At 41.9% G+C, this 20,727-nt stretch overlaps 1 protein-coding gene across 3 annotated transcripts in view; it reads right to left on the bottom strand.

The window, feature by feature from the left end:
* shisal1b (shisa like 1b) overlaps positions 1-20,727 on the bottom strand; it is a 40,403-nt gene that overhangs the window by 9,138 nt on the left and 10,538 nt on the right. The window contains exons 2-5 of one of the 3 annotated variants that reach the window (XM_041039280.1): positions 15,118-15,193; positions 12,440-12,652; positions 8,150-8,363; positions 5,274-5,580 (exon numbers count right to left, since the gene is read on the bottom strand). In XM_041039280.1, the coding sequence (XP_040895214.1) occupies positions 5,274-5,580; positions 8,150-8,363; positions 12,440-12,506 (588 nt within the window). In that variant the 5' untranslated portion in view covers positions 12,507-12,652; positions 15,118-15,193. Of the gene's footprint in view, positions 1-5,273; positions 5,581-8,149; positions 8,364-12,439; positions 12,653-15,117; positions 15,194-20,727 lie in introns of those variants that run through there. The other 2 variants (XM_041039281.1, XM_041039279.1) reach the window with 2 other exon arrangements.

The following is a 20,727-nucleotide window of genomic DNA, read 5'->3' as shown; positions in this document are numbered from 1 at the left end:
CGACAAGAGGATGTTTTGTTGTTGACTTTCCCCCACAGAGAAGACACCTAGCATAGCTCTTAGTCAATATTGACTGCTCGTACGAGTGGATAACATTAATGTTAATTTTATTAAGCTCTGATGCCAAATGTTTGCTCTCTCACTCTGTCACATCCAGCTCCTGAGTCAAGTCCTGTTTGTCTGTTTGTTCTTTGATACCAGTTTAGTTAGTTTCCTGTTTTACTTTGAAATTACTAACCCCTTTGTCTTTTTTGTAGATTCACTTCCTGTCCTCCTTTGTTTCCCGCCTCTGTGATTACCTGTCCCGCCCCTAATGTGTTGCACCTCTGTCTAATTGTTTCGCCTCCTCCTAGTGTATTTAAGTCTTGGTCTCCTCTTTGTTCTCTGCCAGATCGTCTTTGTCTGTATAGTCCAGCGTTCCAGCATTTGTTCCTTGTGTTACTCCCTGTGTGTTTTGACCTGGTTTGTTCTCCTTGCGGTTTTTGCCTTTGCCTTACGATTTTGATACCTCTGCCTGATTTTGGACTGCCTTTCTGTGTACCGACCCTGTTTAGATTAAAGACCAGCTTTTGCCTCTTATTCCTGTGTACTCAAGTCGTGCATTTGAGTCCCTTTCTGAGCCCTCTCTCTCTGACAGTACAATCTGGCCAGAAAGGACTCAGCCAACTCAGACCAGGTCCGCATTACCCTCCAAGATTCGTCATCAGGATGAGAAGATAGACCTCCTGAGATATGGGTTGAGGGAAATAGTGGACCGGCAGGAGAATATGATGGCAGCAATCGGAGGATCCATTAATCTTCTGCTCGAGCAGGCCCAAAAGACTGTGAGTCAACCTGCAGCGGACCATGTCGGTCCTGTCTGTCCTCCGGTGGTGCCCGCTACTGACCCGGCTCCTCTGGTTCCTTACAACATGTTGTCTCACCTGTCCCGACTAGAGAAGTTCTCCGGCGATTCTGGAGACTGCCGGGGGTTCCTGACCCAGTGTGACCTGCACTTTGAGTTACAAGCTGCTGCTTTCCCTACTGACAGACCTAAGATTGCCTACGTCATCTCCCACCTTACCAGCAGAGTGGAGTCGGAAGTCTCTGGTATGCTCTTTCTTCTCCCTGTTCACCCGAACATTCACGCAGATCTTCCAACAAGTCACCACGGGTCGTGAGGCAGCCTGTGTACTCGTCGGGCTCTAGCAAGGGAAGAGGCGGGTTGCTGACTACGCCATCCAGTTTCGCGCACTGGCAGCGGAGAGTGGCTGGAATCAGGCAGCGTTATTCAACGCGTTCATCCACGAACTATCTAGCTCCATGAAGAATCAACTAGCTCCTCTTGAGCTCCCTGCAGATCTGGACTCACTCATCGCTTTGGCTATAAGGATCGACAAGAGAATGTGGGAGAGGGAACAGGAAAAGCAGTGTGATTCCCCGCCAGACCGGAGGCGCCAGCCTGCTAGGCCGGAGCCTTTTCCCTGGCCGCAACAAGGAGTCTCTCGCCCCCTGTTGCACTGTAGGAGCCCATGCAGTTGGGTCGGACCAGGCTGACTCCAGAAGAACGACATTGCCGCTTTGATGAGTCTGATGAGCCCAGTAAAAGACCGGGCTCATCAGTGAGGAAGAGGGCGCTGGTGAGCCGAACCACATTTCCTTTCTGTCCCTCTTGTCCTTTACCGCAAGTCACTCTCACCTCTCCTTTTCTCTCTCTCAAGCAGGCAGTGTTGGTGGATTTGGGGTCGGATGCAGACTTTATTGACTACAACCTGGCAGAGAGACTGGGGCTGTCCACTTCTCCACTCTCTATTCCCTTGGAAGCCAGTGCCCTGGATGGTCGTCAGCTCGAGTAACCGGGTAACCCATATTACTCAACTGATTTCATTAACCTTCCCCGACCACCACACAGAGACCATAAACTTCTGTTTATTCCAAGCACCACAACACCCTTTAATTTTGGGTTACCCTTGGCTGCGGAAGCACAACCCACTCATTGACTGGACTAAGGGTGCTTTTGTTTCTTGGGGGGAGAACTGCCTCCTCTTGTGAGTTCCTATACACTCAGGTTCCTCAAAGCCCCGCAGAGACAGACTTTCCTGACATCTCTCAAGTGCCCTCAAACTATTGGGACCTGAAGGAGGTCTTCAGCAAAACTAAGGCCATTTCCCTCCCTCCTCATCACCCCTATGTCTATGCTATTGCCCTCCTCCCTGGAACCTCCCCTCCCAAGGGACGTCTCTACTCCTTGTCAGGACCAGAACAGCAGGCTATGAAGGAGTACATTGATTCTTCACTGGCTGCTGGAATCATTCGGCCTTCCCTCTCCACGGCTGGAGCTGGATTTTTCTTTGTGGATAAGCAGGACAAGACTCTTCGGCCCTGCATTGACTACTGTGGACTTAATGACATCACCATAAAGAACAGGTACCCCCTTCCTCTTATTTCCTCAGCTTTTGATCTGTTGAGAGGAGCCAAGGTATTTACCAAGTTAGACCTACGAAATGCTTATCACCTGGTAAGGATTTGGGAGGGGGATGAGTGGAAAACCGCTTTCAACACCCCTAGTGCACATTATGAGTACTTGGTAATGCCATTTGGATTGACGAATGCCCCAGCTTTCTTTCAGGCTTTGGTATACAACGTTCTCAGGGAGATGCTGAAACCTATTTGTCTTCGCCATCTGTTGTTTCGACATTCTCATCTTCTCCTCGGATAAGGAGACTCATGTGCAGCACATCCGGGAGGTCCTCCAGCGCCTTTTGGACCACCAGCTGTACATTAAGGCAGAGAAGTGTGAGTTCCATGTTCCTAAGGTGTCCTTTCTGGGGTTCATCATCTCAGAGGGGGCAGAGAGTTCATCAGAAACTTCAGTGTGGTGGCAGCTCCCCTGCATGAACTAACCTCTCCCAAAGTTAAGTTTCAGTGGTCTCCCAAAGCAGATGAAGCTTTTAGGAGACTCAAAGAGAACTTTACCTTTGCCCCAGTGCTGAACAGTTTGTGGTCGAGGTGGATGCCTCTGATGTTAGCATTGGAGCCGTCCTCTCTCAAAGGTCAGCCAAAGATAACCGACTTCACCCATGTGTGTTCTTGTCTCGCAAGCTGTCCTCCTCAGAGAGAAATTATGATGTTGGGGATCGGGAGCTGCTTGCCATCAAGGTGGCCTTGGAGGGGGCAGAGCAACCATTCTTAGTGTGGACAGACCAACCATTCTTAGTGTGGACGGACCACAAGAACCTGGAGTACATTCGCACAGTCAAGAGACTGAATGCTCGTCAAGCCAGGTGGGCGTTGTTCTTCAATAGATTTCAGTTCACCCTATCTTATCGCCCCGGGTCAAAGAACACCAAGCCAGATGCCCTGTCTCGCATATTTGACCCAGACCCTAACCTTAAGATGCCCACTACTATTTTGCCTCTCCCATGTGTGGTTGGGGCTGTTACCTGGGCAATAGAGAGTCAGGTTAGACATGCCTTAGAAATACTGTCCATACCGGACAGGTGACCCCCGAACCGGTTGTTTGTTCCCTCCAACCTTCGTTCACAGGTTATCCACTGGGCACACACCTCTCTTCTAGCCTGTTACCAAGCGAACCATGTTTGTTATCCAGCAACGGTTCTGGTGGCCCTCAATGTTCTGGCAACAAGACCTCCAGACGCCCCATGGCAGGCCTCCTGTGCCCTCTCCCAGTGCCAAATTGTCCCTGGTCCCATATCTCCATGGATTTTGTTACTGGACTTCCCCTCTCTAAAGGTAACACTACCATACTCACCGTTGTTGACAGGTTTTCTAAGATGGTTCACTTCATTCCCCTGCCTAAGCTCCCCTCTGCCAAGGAAACGGCAGAGGCAGTACTCTGCCATGTTTTTCACCTCCATGGTTTCCCCAGGGACATGGTTTCTGACCAAGGACCCCAGTTTGTCTCTAAATTCTGGAAGGAGTTCTGTTCACTGCTGGGAGCCTCGGTCAGCATCTCCTCTGGTTATCGCCCACAAACCAATGGACAGTCCGAACGTCTCAACCAGGAGCTTGAGACGGGCCTGCGCTGCCTCACCTCCCAGAACCCTTCTTTGTGGAGTAAGCAGATGATTTGGGTTGAGTACGCTCATAACACTTTACCTTGCTCCTCCATTGGTTTATCTCCTTTTCAGTGTGTCTATGGGTACCAGCCTCTTCTGTTCCCAGCCCTGGAGAAAGAAGTCAAGGTGCCCTGTGTTTGGGCCTTGATCCGCCGGTCTAGACGCACCTGGACCCTGGCCCGTCAAGTTCTGTTGCGTAACTCTGAGCATTACAAGAGAGCTGCTGATCGTCGCAGGACCCCTGCTTCAGGCTACAGACCCGGCCATTGAGTTTGGCTATCTACCCGTGACCTTCCTCTGAGAGTGGAATCCCGTAAGTTGGCACCTCGCTTTGTTGTCCCCTTTCCAGTCTCCAAAGTTATTAACCCCCTGTCAGACTTTAGCTCCCCAGGTCCATGAGAATACACCCCACCTTCCATGTCAGCCGAATCAAGCCTGCTCGCTGGTTCCCGCCTCCAAGCCCCCCCCCCCCCCCCCCCCCTCATATAATTGATGGAGAACCAGTCTATGCAGTTCGGCAGCTTTTAGCGGTACAACGTCGGGGCCGGGGGTACCAGTATGTGGTAGACTAGGAGGGGTATGGACCAGAAGAGAGGTCTTGGGTCTCTGCAAGCAACATTCTGGATCCTGCTCTCATTTGTGATTTTCACAGAGACCATCCTGAAGAGCCTGGGCCATCTGGAGTTGGCCGTGGAGGGGAGGGTACTGTCACATCCAGCTCCCGAGTCAAGTCCTGTTTGTCTGTTTGTTCTTTGATACCAGTTTAGTTAGTTTCCTGTTTTACTTTGAAATTACTAACCCCTTTGTCTTTTTTGTAGATTCACTTCCTGTCCTCCTTTATGAATCTACAAAAACACTCTAGATGAATATTGAAAAATATTTTCAATTTAAAGATTTTATTTTAAAAACTCGTCCTGAGGAGGTGCAAAGACAGTCTGGACCAGAAGTATCAGCAAAACAGATAACCAAGAAACTTAAAGCTGAAAAGTCAGACCAGTGCTTTATGATTACCTATCCAGTTAATTTGTTTTGAATATTTATAAGCTTCAACCAGTGCTCCTTTGGCAAGCAAGAGAGGGCCAGGAAGGGATGGCATTTACTACATATTCTTACTTGTGCCACTCAAATGAAGCCACATTGGAAACATACATTCTCTGGAAAAGCTTTAGTGAGGGCTTGCAGCAACCTGCAGGTTGTCACATGACAGACAGTGACTTACCATGCAGTGGATGTGTTGTAGGGCAGGAGTGTAGGGCTGTGACTCTCCCCTCGGAGGCTGTGCCGGGGCTGGTAGTGGCTAGGGACCATGGGCTGAGCTTGAGCTTGGACTTCACTTTCCTCTGGCATGGACCTGTGCCACTGACTCCGAGCCTTCTTCAGCCAGCGTCCTCCCAGACCCCATTTCTCCAGGTAGACTCGACACAGCTCGTAGTTTATGGCTGAATAGTAGAGAAAGTCCAGCGCCAGCAGCACCATGACAAAGAAGCCGTAGATCCACACGCCAACCAGGGCTGTATAATTACTGCAGGAGACAGACAGAGAGTATTAACACAGTGTAATCTGGGGAAAACGATGCTAAACACTCCTCACATGCTCAGAGCTACCATCCAGATGCCCTTAAGCTGGGTTTTTAACTCACAGATGTGAATGTTTGCTCTTCATGTGGCAAGACCAAGACATTCATCAAATCCTCCCTTGATTAAAAACCATAAATATACAACAGTCAGCCACAACATTAAAACCAGTTTGTGTGTGTGTGCGTGCGTGCGTGCGTGTGTGTGTGTGTCTATAGATATATAGAGATATATATACCTCCGTCTCTTCCATTTTCTGCTTTTTAAATACTTGTTTCTTAAGCTGGACAAAGAATTTCATTAGTGCAAGAGACTTTTTAATCCATCTCATTTTGGCTTCCTCGTAGTGCCTCTGAAAATCTGTGCTCCTTGTTTTCACCTCTCATAAATTTTCTTCATGTACTACATGATCCAGCTGGATTTATGTGGGGCACATTTGTACTTTCTTCTAGTCCACCCACATCCATAAAGTACAACAAGGTAAATGAGCAGAAATAGCATAAAAAAATGGCTTCTTGAAAAGTTTGAGAAGCAGCATTTGCCAAAACAGGGCTACTAAATACTTTTGGGTATAATGTCTCTGTTTAAACGGTGCTGCCGACATTTAGTTGGGGAATATCGCACAAATTGAAAGTGATTCAGTCCTATCTGGATGCTATTCAGAATGGAAAAAAAATATTTAGACTCTGAGAGACAGAGATGACACAGGATATTACTTCAAAATCAGTTTATCTGGAGGGAAACCCATCTTTTATGTCATTTAGGCATGCTTTGCAATTTGTTTTACTGCATTGATTTGCCTCTAGTTCAGTAAATCAAGTCAGTCTATTTCTGTCTGAAAATGATGTGGTCTTGGGGATTTTTATTTAAATAAATGTCCGAACGAATATCTGAGCTGATCGAGTAAACACTAAGGCAGGTGAACATCACCACTGCACTCCAATTTGAATGTATCCTTAACTGCATTTACCTTTCCTCAGATCTATGTCTGAGACATTTAGATATAATTTAGTTTGTATGTCTACTTAGGTGATTTGAAGGGGCAACGGGCTTTACAAGTGGAACTGTACTTCGGTCAACCAGGGGGTAAGCAAACAATATGTGCACAGTCCTTGGAGGGATCGATCATGACCACACAACTAAAACAAATGTTATTCAATATTTAACAGCTTTCTCAGAGAGGGAAAGCAGATGCAATTGATTATCTGTCAAAGGTTTGTAGCTTTTCGTGCTGCTTTTTTAAAAATTTTGTCTCAGCTGACTCTTCCACTCGGAATATTTTGAGTCTGCACCATTTCAGCTGCTCTGTACATATATAGAGGGCCATATGCTACAATACATTGACATGTGAAACCCGCACAGGTCAGATGTCTTTGATTTTACTTTGAACCACACTAAATCTTATAGTATAATATCATTTTCAACGTGCACTGTGAGTACGGAGCAGAATATAGGCCACTTTAACTCGCTTGGCCAGTGGTAAATATCAGACCTGCTCTCCCATCTTCTATGGAGCAGAGGATGAAAGAGTAGCTCAACAGGACATCTGACACTAAAATGAAATATCATGACCGGCTGCAGGGCAGTGTGAACCATCCCAGACAGAGGCATGCTGGGAGGGCATTAGTACAGAGAGCTGTGGTTTTGTCACCCAAACCTCCCACTGAGAGCTCCCACAGAACAAGAGACTCATTTTTTCTTTGTCCTTCACTCAGCTTAAACCTGTTTATCCTGCAATGAATATGTATCCTCTGTGAGAATATATTGACATTTCTTGTCACGTGAAGTATAGTTTACTATGAATAATACTGAACAAATGCACTATAATTTACTGTATGCATTTCTATGATAGTCATGGATGCCATAGTGGGACCTGATAATGGACAACACTTAACACCTACCTTAGTGAGTGATCCTGTGGAGGCTTCCCTCTCACAACAACTGCCTTCAGCAGCATCTCCACTCTGTGGTGGTTTTGAATGCTTTTCTAGGTTTAGATCAATGTCAGCGAACCCTCTCAATAAGAGGCAAGTGGTGTCAATGAGTGCAATACTGTTGAAGGAGGGAACGGTTTGTGAGTCTACAGACTATCACTGGCTGTTTTCATCTGATCTGAGGAAATATCACTTCTCTGAACCTACTTGTTACACCATAGCTGCTCGCATAAAACTCTACTCAAGATTCAGCACAGCCTATTTTTCCCTTAATTACCTCCACCAGTGAGGTTATGTTACGAGGTTGGTTTGTTTGTTTTTTAGCTGGATATCTCAGAAACTACACAACAGATTTCAGTGTAACTTTGTGGAAGGTTCCATCATGGCCCAAACAAGAATTGATTAGCTTTACGTACTTAGTGCCACATTTACATTTTGGCTCATTACTCCTGAACTGTGAGTCATAGAAGTCTTATTCCTGTGACATAATTAGACTTTTAAAACAAATCTGGAACCTGACAGGGCAGACACATACAGCGTAGAGAGGTCAAATTGGTTCAAATGGGAATTAATTATTACTTACTTGTGTGCATATCCATCTGAGGTGGTGGTGAGGTTGATCTGCATGACCATCTGGAACTCAGTCTCGTTGCAGCAGTACTTGAAGGCGGTATTGTTGTGGTGGCAGCAGAACATGTAGGTCTTGTTGTCTGAGAGGCGTGGGCAGTGAAAGCCAAAGTGGTAACGCCCCTTGTGGTCAGAGTAGGGTTCACACACCCGGTAATGAGCTGAGAGTGCTGCAGTGTTGGGGAAGACAAAGATATAAAATCCAATCAGAAATTGTCAAGGTAAGAAGGTATTTTGGTACTGCACGCGATAAAGACATGTGACTCATGACCTTTGAGGCAGACAAGAAAAAAAAAGAAAAATGACCCATATCAGAAACTGACTGATGGAAAACAGCTTGCAAAGAAACACACTGCAACCTACAGCAGCCAAATCACAAAAACAAAGTACTGAATGCTTTGTTGTTTTCTTTGGATGCTTCAGAAAAGACATGGCTGGACAGAGTGCGTGTAATAACGGTGTAGGACAAGGAACAGAAAACAAACACAATGTACCAGCAAAAATGATCAGATAGGAGATCACATTATGCATACAGGCCCTGATGGCAAACGCTCTGTCACCTTTATTCTTGAAGGAACACAACAACCCAAGTACATCTTATTTATTAGGTGATTATGCGAACATAAGAATGTCAGTGCTTCTGGATGGAAACGCCAGATATGCTCAGGTATTTGTTTTTTCTCCTGACCAATTACAGAATTTGCTGTGTCAAAATTATATTACAGATACCTAGATGGTGGTTTTGGTTGAAGCCAGGAAAGGACCCAAAAGGATGAAACATTTTTGCTCCATGCAAATAGACAAAAACTGAACTCAAATGAAAGAGGCAGGCCTGCACCAGTATGTCCAATTTGAATTGGTCAGACTAGCCAGACTAAAAAATTACACTCATTTTGAAATTATATGAGATGCCAGAGTCCCAAGTTTATTATGGAGCAGTGCAAAGATATGTGATAGAAATCATACTATGGCTTATTTGCATTAATCTGTAACTGTGCTTTCAAGTCCCTGCAGCTTTAGGAGAAGATCAGTCTCTGCATCATTGCTTTCACAAAGAGAACAAACAATATTGTTTTTGTTATGGAATCTGGCAACCAATAAGGTTTTGCTTGAAAATGAAATCACAGGAATTTACTTCAGGAGCAGCCGAGACTCCATCTGATAATAATAAATTGGCAATCTGTCAGAGAAATGAAACAGATATAATGAGTGTCAGTTTATGGGGCTGATGATAGTTAATGCGCGTTGAAATAGACCAGGACATACCAGCTTTCTCAACATCCTCATAACTAATCAATGGCAGCTTCTCTGCATCCTTCCTCTTTCTGTTACCAGTAATAAGAGCAAGAATGAATGTTGCAGTTTGCCAGAAGACAGACCCTGTTAACTGTAGCAGGGATATACAGCAGAAACTGCACAAAAAGAAAGTTTATGCTCTCGTCCCGATCAAAATATGTGTTTACTCACTCATCAGCATGCACTTACTTATCAGCATGGACAGGTTGATATACCTAATCACATATGGAAAACTCTACACCTCTGTTGGTGTTTTCCTTCATGTTATGCTTTGTTTGATTTTATTAAACTAGGAAGGCCTCATTCAGATCAAAAGTCTCTGTATGCGTGTCCTGGTCTAGATAAGCAGCAATTACCGTGCGTTGCAATCAAAACAACATAAGACAGATAACACAAAATATGCCACAATGCTCATATCAAATGATGAATTAAATAAAAAATCAGACAAAGATTTTATCCTAAAAATAACCTAAACAGCACCATAAAACAATACAAAAAATAAATAAATGACGCATATAATAACTCAATAAGCTTAACACTCAAAAACACCCATCTTACTCAGCACTGTTAGTCACCAACAGGTACAGCAATACAATAATTCAGGGCTTAGCTAAAATTGATGGATATTTTTGGCCATACTGATGTATCAGTCTGGCTCTATTTATGTTTGTCATTTGCTTAATCTGTAATAAATGAACCTCTTTGATTTATTTTTGTTTGATCATTCTCAGCCAAAGCATAAATTAAATTATGCCACTTCATGTGAAGTGCACTTAGATTTGTATTATTGTAATTGATTTGTCCTTGTCTTGCGTTTTTTTCCTTTCATCAGTGAAGCCTAAAAATCTGGCAGCGTTGTCAGTAAAAGTGTTGCTGCTGTGATTTAGTTCAAGGTCGACTTGTGATGCCGGGTAATAGAAGTCTTTCAGTAATCTCAGACAGGGACAGATCAGTATTTGAAAGGCAAGAGCTCTTTCAGGTTATAATGAGCTTGGCGTGGCTAGCCATCGTCCCTTCCACAATCAAAATTTTAGCAGAGGAGGGGGCAAAATGAAGGGGGACTGAAGGACACCACAGGATTAGAAGTCAAGGATGGCTTGTAAATTGAAAGAAAACTCTTCATTTGACCTCTGCATTGATCGTACAAGTTGGTGAATCAGTGAAATGGTTATGCAGTCAGCTCATGTTATTTATATCCCGTTAATCCTCATACCTAAAGGTGGGGTTGGCAGTTGTTCGCAAGTGAACTGGCAATAAGGAAGTAGAGGCCCTCGACATAGGAAGTGGACCATAAAGTCCAGCTTCCCAAATCAACAACAGCTGGCTGTGGAAACGATACAGCTGTAAACACACCCACCTGCTTAATTTCATTAACACCTCTTGAAATTTAGGATACAGTTAACAGCTTGGCTCTTGCCTTACAGTTTGTTTACAACCTGCGGTCTGAAACCAGCTATGGCTGTCTGACAGTGCAGGCAGCAGCAAGCAACATCTGAACATCAGTCAGTTCTCACACATCACATTTATTTATTTATAGCTACAATCACACCTACAGTTTGCTGATGTGTCGTGCTTCATTCAGTGTTCAATTCCAGGTTAATGAAAATGATATTGACTCATTCAGCTGGTTTTGGTAAAATGTAAAATAAATTTACAATTCTTTTTTCTTTAGCTAAGTATGATGAACTTTCTTGTACCATTTTTGTGTTAATATAATACATGAAAAATAGCTGAATATGAACATCAGTCCAGAGGTGGGTTTGAGCTATTGGCTGGACAAAACAAACAATTTGAGGATGTCAATATGGCCTTTGGGAAATTTTGATAGTTATTTTTACTATTGTTGGACATTTTATAGAAGAAAAATTTGATAAATTAATAAAACAAAATGTTGATTAATTGATAGGACAAAGTTGTTAGTCGTAGGCTTCCTATCAGTATGACCTGATTGTAGAGTATATACAAGCACAAACTATCAACTATTTTAAGAATATTGTAAATTCTTAATTATTTATCATTAATTAATTAATTTTTGATAATAATGAATCAAGCTTTCGGACTCTTAAGGTTAGCTGGAGAGTCACTTCATTCTGTTCTGGTCATAATGTTTATTTCAACAGCATCTCTGTCTTTTTCCAAAGAGTAATTCTTTCTTCTACACCAAAACAAATCGGTGAAAAATCTGTTATGTAGCCTTGTACATGATGCCCCTGTAGTACAAGTCAAGTCAGAAATCAACTCTGCATTGTGAAGAATCGTATTTCATTGTTCCTGACCACCAATGATGAAGGTTGAAATCCAGGTATCCCATCCCATTTCTCACTCTTCTTGTTCTTATGAGCTTACTGTTTAATCCAACCTGCTACATGCTGTTTTCTCCCACCAGCACTTCATCCTCCTCTTTCCCTATTTTGTTATTTTCAAACATGAGTTGGCATCTTTTCCCCTGTGTATAATGTATACTCCACATCTCAGAGATACTTTATGCGTTGGCTGGGGTTTTCTGTTTATACCTTTTGGGTTATAATGTGCCCTCTTCACAGTTCCATGCTGCATGGCCTCATTTAGAGAGCGCCCTCACGGTTCAGAGCTTTTCCTGCCAAGTATACTTTTTCTTTTTGGCAATAAATGTTTCTCTGTCTCTTGATGTTAACTGTCTTTGACTTAACTTCTGACCATCGTGCGTCAACATCTATCTCTTTCTATCCATGAAACTGCGTCTTTTGGGATTGCTTCCTGTATTTAGTTCATAAGTTCACTGGTGGCTCTCTCGGTAACGGACTGAGACCCACATTTTGAGGCTTAGGATTTTGTAGAAACTGCTCCCAGCATGCCTAATATGAGCATACCCTGAGACTCTTATGTGAATGTCTGGTGTCTCCTGTAATGAAAAAAATATGAACTTTTGAGGGCTAGGCAGACAGATTGACTGATAAGAAACTTTGCAGACCTGCAGTGGACAGCAGGAGGAAAATGACCGTCAGGACATTGAAGGACTGCCGGCTGGTGATAGTCATCTTCTCGTCCTCATGTGGGAAGAAGGGAGGGCGCAGGAGGGAGGGAGGAGGGAGGGGGGGCGCTGCACGGCTTTAGCTGGATGTGGGCATCCTCTGCTTGTTGACAGCTCCTCTCACATGGCTGCTGCTTCTGGGAGTCAGGAGTCCTGATGGAAACAAGACAACCAGGGAGAGAAAAGATTAAGTCATTTGATTTGGATTTGTGGAAGTTACACCCTGCTGTGTGGACAGCTTGTCTGGCAGTGAGCTCCCATGATGCCTTCTGAAATCTGTCCTTTGGTTTATATAATAGGATGGCTTGGGCATGAATTTTAATTGGAATTGGCACTCTGGCAACACTGGGGCTAAAAGTTTGTCCAAAGAAATTCCTATAGTGAATACACTTTCTCTGCATTTGATGAGAGAAAAGTTTGCATTTGATGCATTGATTGTTTGTAACACAGAGCTGAAATAATTGATTGGTTAGTCAAGTGACAGAAAAATTGATATTGATATTAACTATTACGATATTGATATTGATTATTATATTGGCGACTTTGATAATTGATCCGAACTTTTAGTTAAGGTCTTGTTTGAGTCTTTTTATGTAGAGGCCGTAACAGGTGGTTTCAGCTTCTTGAAAGGGGTTAATCAGGCAACCCTACACATCTCATCTATGTCTCATAGTAAATTATAGTGCCAACAATAAGCAATCATAATTTCTTGAGCTGAAAGTGCTAGTAAATTAATCTACTAACTGACAGAAAATTAATTGCCAACTCTTTGATGATCAGTTACTTGTTTATGCTTTTCAAGCAAATATGCCAGAAATTACTTGGTTCCAGCTTCTCGAATATTACAGTTTTATAGATGAGCATTCAACTGATTAATAAAGAAAATAATCAGCAGGTTGATGATAGAAATAATAGACAGGCAGGGCTTTAATTTATGAATAGTTTCATAGTTTCCTGGGGATTGTGAAATTATCTGGTCCTGAGTAGGTCAGCTGAACAGCTGTCTTCAGGCAAGCATATAAATCAGCATTTGGAGAATAAAGCTTCCAATAATGAATAATTGATTAAATTGAATATTAGTTTAGTACATATTTACATAGCCATTTCCAGAAAATGTCATATTTTTTATTAATTATAACTCCATGAAATAAAGCATCATGGTTGGTTGCAGCCCTAATAATGCATTTTGCCTTTTGACTACACTTCCCTGTAAGAACATATAATTCTCTGATGCATCATATCAGCACTTCAGAACATTAAAGACAGAACTAAGAATAGCTAATAAATATATTTCTTTTATGAAAGTTTTTAACTAATATCAGTCTAATTCATCAGTTTATCCTGCTGAGCACTGAGATTAAAACGACACCTGGTAGCCTGTAGATGTTTATTTATATATCTCTGCTTGGTTGCAAAGAAAAATGCTATAAGTGCACTAAAAGTATGGTGTTCCTAGAGAAAGTGTTGTTTTTACCGAATATTTAATGAATTACACAGAAGTTGCTCCTTCAGCACAGTGTAGAGAGTTTTGATTGCAGAACTGCTGAGGAGCACTTTCCTTGTAAATGATGCATCGTGGGACTTCATGAATTCTTCCTCTTCTACCTGAGTATCACTGTGCGTTTACTGTTTCAAGCTGCGTCATAGCCAGTCCACTGATGCTAAGTGAGATTAATGGGGTGGTGGCACATTTTGCTTAGCCACGCCTATTTCTGTTGTTTGGCAGAATTTATTCCTTCAACAGCACCAGAGGAAATTATACGTAAGCAGTCCATGTCCCTGCATTAGTTAAAGGTGATGTTTATGGTAATTTATTATAAACTCTGTCAATGAAGCATTTGCATTTCCATGGCACCTGAAGCTCTTATCAGTGTCAGCCACATGCGACAGGAACTTAAGATGGGCTGAAAACATGGCTAATGACAGAGGGTGTTTCTAAATGTTAAGGGTGGCTGAAATGGAAGACATCAAAGCTACTGGTCTGCGCAGGTTTCATACCAAGCAGGATGTTAAAATGTATTCACTCACAAAAATCACAAGACCTGCACTTGACATATGAATCATTTTCCACTGCAGTGCCAGAATCTGCCTTCGAAAATGGCCCCAAAGCCATCGAAGACTTTAGCTGCATGTATGTGCACACAAACTTAAATATCCACTGTGCAGAAGCAGCATGGAAAATATTACGAAAACTCAAGTCCTGAATTATTAAGGAGCTGACAGCAGAATAGAGACCACATATAAAAAGCAACAACAAGGGCGTAGAAGGCCATCAATGTTCTTCTTTATCTTGTGATGAAAAAGAATGGTGGATCACATCCAGTTTAATGTTGCATCACCACCCTCTGCTGTTTGTCTTTTTTTTTTCTTGGACTATTTGCAAGCTGTTTTGGCAAATTCTCAGTGCCAAGTGTGGTGCTGAAAATCTCCATTTGGAGGGAGATAGGAAACAAAGAGTGCCATTTTTTGTCGCACCACTTTGTTTCACCTGAACGCACAATCAGAATGGGAAGAGTTGAGGGCAAGAGCGAAGGGAAGAAAAGGGATGCAGCCAAAAGCTTTCTCAGAAAAAATTCAGACGTCATTCACCAAGTCAAAGATGCCAAGTCTATACATACTTTTATAGAGCAGCTGCCTTTGAAGTTGAGGTGAAAATGTGTTCGTCTTGCAGAGGAGATGATAAAGTCGAAGTAGCTGTCGGTATAAGAGATCAGCAATGAGCTATATAGGAAAAAAAGCTACTGTATTTACAGGTTGCACAGAGGCAGCCAAATTTCCTGGCATATGTTCAACATCAGCTGTAAAGTGGAGATATGGGTAGAGTTAGAAAGCAGGCAAGACTCTCAGCTTGTCAGTTTCAGAAGGTTGCAAAAGTTGGGTGATGCAGATCTGAGCATTAGGGGTCTTCACAGATCCAAAATTATGGACTTGTGGAAAAATAACCTGAATCCAATGTGCATAAATTACTTTTTTTTTTAAACAACACCCAAGGACAGAAATTTCGATTCAAACAGGCCAGAGAATAATTAGACCTTATCCAAAATGTGGTTCACCCAAACACACTTGAAAAGAGAGAGGACATCGATACTGGCAGCAGCATGGTGCACCACAAGTTAACAAGCAGCCTCTGTTGAACAGAGTTGCAATAGATGTCATTCCTCCCAGCAGTTCACAAAACATTTGGTCCTTCTTATATCCAAAACCCTAATTTTCTCATGTGATCAGAGCTGAGTCCTTTATCTTTTGGCTATTACACATATTTTGACAGACAGAGCTGACCTACAACAAAACAGTGAGATTCTACCTGACCCGATGAGACTGAATCTAATTGGACCTTGTTCCTAGAAGATTCGTGAAGATCTCTGCTCCCTTGTGAGAGTGCCTGATCAACACCCCTCAGAGAATATATATTTGTCTGTACTCTGGTTGAGACGCAGCTTCTGGCTGGCTATAAATGTAATATGCGGCCACAAGAACATGAAGTCAAACATTACTGAAAAAATTTGTGTTTGTTTAATTGTGCTTCTGTGGATAAACAAATATATTGGAACCAACTAAAGTTGTGCAAACACCTTAGATCCTGCTGTGTGTCAGTTACTGTGTCAGTTACTGTTATTGTACCTGTAACAGCTCCTACTTGTTGCCATGTTTCTTATGTAATCTAAACCGCGCAGGCTGATGGTTTCACATGACCAAACCAGGACACAACGCCGTTACTTTGGACCGTATGGACAGAATATGTACGTGGAGCACAGCGGGCTGTTTCTGTTGGAGTCCTTTAAAGCATTTTAGATCAGACAAGCTGTTCCCTCTTTAGAAAGCCAGGCAGCTGAGTTCCCAGGAGGCTTGTTAGAGTGGCATTTTATATATTTTTTTCCACTCTTTTTACTTCTGGTGAGAGCTTCACTGTACTGTAAGATGACAACATGTGCAGCACAACGAGGGATTCCCGTCCTCTCAAATCTCCCTACAAGCTGACTCCCCTTTCTTTCTACAGCTGTGTATAAGGGGTTTATATACAGCATTTCTTTGTTTCCCAGTATTTTCACATGCAGTCACATCATTGTCACATTACTCCCTGTGCTGTACAGGCTATAACAGGGCAAGGTTCACTTCATCACAGTGCCGGGCTTGTTTGCAAAGAAGAGGTGAATGTGAAGGGTTTGTGTAATGAGCCTGATGGTAGTGAAGCAGAACATGTACTGTAAATACACAGACGTGCATGCAGACAGGCACACACAGCATAGCACACAGTGCATAGCTCCCTGGGACTGAAAATAGAACATACTGCCCAGCTGAACAGATATGCAACACAGATGGAGGGTCTAGTTACTTGGTGTTTATGTCTGAGATCAAACTAAAATATACATAAAGATCACAACAACCCTGTGTTACCGCTCTCTGAGTAAATGTAAAGGTTGTTAAGAGAGGAAGTATTTAAAAAATTAACACGCTCCTGGGGTAACTAAAAGCATACACAACTTGTTTAGCTGTCTACGTGTTTCTCACTGTTATTGCCCAAGAGAAGAAGAAATTAAGTGACCAATTACTGCAGCAACCACTGTGAATCTAACAGCACACTTTTCATCACAACGCAGCAGGAGACCCAAATCTGTCATAGGTTTGATGAGGGAAAGTGCAGAGGAAGATTTAGGGCTATTTGGAGATTACAAACAGTGAAATGCCCATCTCCTCAACATCCTTGTCCGAGTCTTATTTTTGTTCAGACATTAACTTCAAAGTCTGTGACATGTTACTATGCTTTCTAAAAATCATTATTTATTTATTTTGGCCTGCTGTATCTTTTATCTGAGAAGCTTTCAAGTTTGTAAAGGCACAAACTTGACATTACTATTCTGTCTCTCTACAGCTTAACTTTATTTTTAGAGCAAACATTTAGGGCTGTCGCTTTGAGTTATTCACATAACCTTTTATTTCTTCTATGGATGATAGTAGTTGGATATTAATGCACCCTCTGTGCCTCGTTATTAGGTTTGTGTTTTCCTCAGAGCGCACAGATACACTCCTTGTAGCTACACTCGCCCTTAATACATGTTAATGTGCATTATCAATCATCCTAAAACACATGGGCTTGTGAGCATCCGGAGTGAAGTACAGTTTAGAGACGAGACTCCCACTTCACGCGAGGGATGAGTGCACACTAGCTAAGTGACTGCATGTCATATCTGGGTCTGCTGATGGGCTTGCATCCAAATACTGATCAGTATTCTGCTGCAATGAGCCCTGTGCCTAATTGATACTTCCTTTGACTGTCATCATAATAAATTGGGTTTCATTCACTTTTGATGACATTAGAGCTTCACTCAGAAGCCCTACAGTGCTCCATTAGGATATGAGCCCGTGTTGGGATATTCAGAGCCGTGATATAATGATCATCGTTGGCACAGAGGACTGCCACTTCATTAGAGGTAGAAATCCCAAATCACTTTGCTGATTTGAATCACTTTGTAAGTTCAGTTCAAAGATTTGTAGTCACTGGCTCTGTAGATAAGTTTTTTCCCCTAAGCTACTCGGTTGCATCACTGATCAAATGCACTTCATTTCGTGCAACAGTAAGTGAAGATGTCACTGTTCACATAGCATGATGTTCAGCGCTGATTCAAACGGTCTTCAGTTCAGTGGCACATTCAGTCTGTTGTTAGTCCAAGCTGTCAAGTTGAGTTCAAAATTAGCCTGAATACCTTGTAAAAAAAATCACTGCTCATAAGGTTAATAGCTCAACTGCCTAGTATTTACAACTGAAAACAGTGCTCTCAGTCACCACTGAGTTCAACCCCACTGCTAAGAGCTACTGATTCAGTCCGTGACGATGGTGACTCTGTAATGGCAGTTCACTTTGAGAGTTCACTGGCAGAGATTCATTCGTACATGTACTAAACACCTCCACACAGCATACATATCTGCCCTGTAAATCACTTGTCCTGTGCTTTCCTTTGAGAAAAAAATCAGCAACCAAGAGAAAAAAATATATTTGATATTTTTTTTATTCTTTTTTTTTTTTTATTTTTATTTTAAATACTTTATTTTTTTAGATTAACAAAAATACAAAGGGTTGGTCACCCATACATCCATATAAATGTTATACTGATTTGGAGAAAAGTCATTCTTTCCATACTCAGAACATTTGTATCTATGTAAGCATTTTCATGTCACAGCTTTCTTGATGGCTGCTAACAATATCTTTAATAGGTATTTGTCTTGCACTGACAAATGGGCTACTATATCTGGTTTTAGAGAAAAAGCAGTCAATTCCATCACCAAAAATGTTATGTATTGCTCACATTGCCTCCTGCTGGTATGACTGCATGACTGGGCAGCTACAAAATATATGGAAATGAGCTGCCAAATGTTTTGCACACGCTTTGCTCCTCCATCATAGACCCCCCTCCAACTCACCTATCCATACGCATTTGAACTGTGGGGTTAGAAAATATCTAATCAAATCCTAGCAACAGAATAGGAAGTAGACTGTATAGCGCACATATTCAACCGGTCTTCTTCCAAAATGACAAGTCCAGATTCTTTCTCACGTTAGTCCAACCTTATTTGTTTAATGTTTCTAAATGGAATACTTGAGTGTCGGCATCCTGTTGTCCTTATATTCATATGTTAGTAAATATGTCAATTAAATTGGTATCGCATTTCTCAGATAGATTTTATTTTATTGATACTTTTTGGTGTCATGATGACACCCCTTAGTTTTGCATTAATTCTTGGGAATGCCATCGGTTCTCTATTTATTAAGCAAATCAAGAAATTTTATGTTGTTTTAATGGTGACTATGCAAATCTTTTTTTCTCTTTCCCTGTAGACTTTGACAACTGATTTATTTCTTTTAGTTTCATGTAAAGTTGATACTGTTCTGGTAAAGAACATTCATTCTGTATGCACTGTTATGGGCCTTAAGTGCCAGCTATAACACCAGGCTTTCTCTTTAATGCTGGGATGCATGATGCTGATTTAAATTTGGTTTGTTGTACTTAATATCGACAGGCTGTAAAAAGGAAATGTAATCCCATGACCATTACATGTAGTTTTATTGTCATGAAAGCTTTGATAAAAGCTATTTTTCTCAGTGGCTCTGGCTTATATCATAGTGTATGTCTTCCTTTTCAGTTATTTTAAATGTATCTAAATGTATAATGTATATAGTTAATATTCAATTGCTTAAATAGTCAAAAGCAAAACATTAGAATGATCAATTGAAATTTCAATTGATCAATCAGGTACCATATTACACAACTACCCATACTACCCAAAGGTGTCTCCAGTGTTTTTGTTGGTCTATGAATTACCATAACAGATGATATAGCAGATTACACAGCCCAGGTGTCTTTCCATTATGAACTGATATCATAACAATTGCTTACTCATTTGTGTTGTATCACTGCGAGCTCAGAGCTACAGAACTCAACATCTTCAGTTTATATGATCAGTCACCTGAATAAATTTTCCAGATCAAATATTCTAAATAAAGCCCAGAGGCAGAAGCAGCAACATGTTTTGGTCTAGTGGCTTAAAATCGCCTGGGAGACGTTTACGTCACAGAGGATATGGGGAAGAATGTAACAGCTAGTAATTAGTGCACACAGTGTAGTGTACATGAAATGAATACAGCTGATCCAAAAAAAAAAAAAAAAAAAAAAGCCAAACGAGAATAACAGCAGGGTTGCCATAGAGCTTGTTGTGGAGAGTTTGGCCAATATGGGAGCATAGTGGGCTCAGCTATTGTGTAGTGCAGCCACCTAGCTGCATGGGTGGTCTGTTTCTGTTTTTGACTTGGTAGTGGTTTGTTAGCTTAACACAAGTAGAAGATGAGAGAAGAGCTGTAATCAAACTTGCATCTGCTGCAGGCTCTCTGTGTGTCTACCTGCTGAGAGCTGTCATGTTGATGGAAACCATTCTGCCTCCTCCTTCACTTTGTCTCACGCCCTTAATTCATCACCAATTTGGATCACAAAGACAGATTTTAAAATATTAGATCATCTCAGAATAATAATAACGCTAATCAATTTCTTTTGATGGGTGTGAATATATAAAGCTGTGGTAATACCTGGTAGAAATGGTAACACATTACTGCCAGGGTTTCTGCAGGGCTCACAAACATAATGTAAGACTTTGAACCTTTGAATCCTATTAGCTTGCTTATTTATTTATTTATTGAAGGGGATAACTGAAATACACAGCAGATACAGATGCCCAGATCA

This window comes from Toxotes jaculatrix, chromosome 5 (genome assembly GCF_017976425.1).
Source record: "Toxotes jaculatrix isolate fToxJac2 chromosome 5, fToxJac2.pri, whole genome shotgun sequence".
Lineage (NCBI taxonomy): Eukaryota > Metazoa > Chordata > Actinopteri > Toxotidae > Toxotes > Toxotes jaculatrix.
Note: the sequence above shows the minus strand (reverse complement) of the source record. Positions and strands in the feature narration are given on the sequence as shown.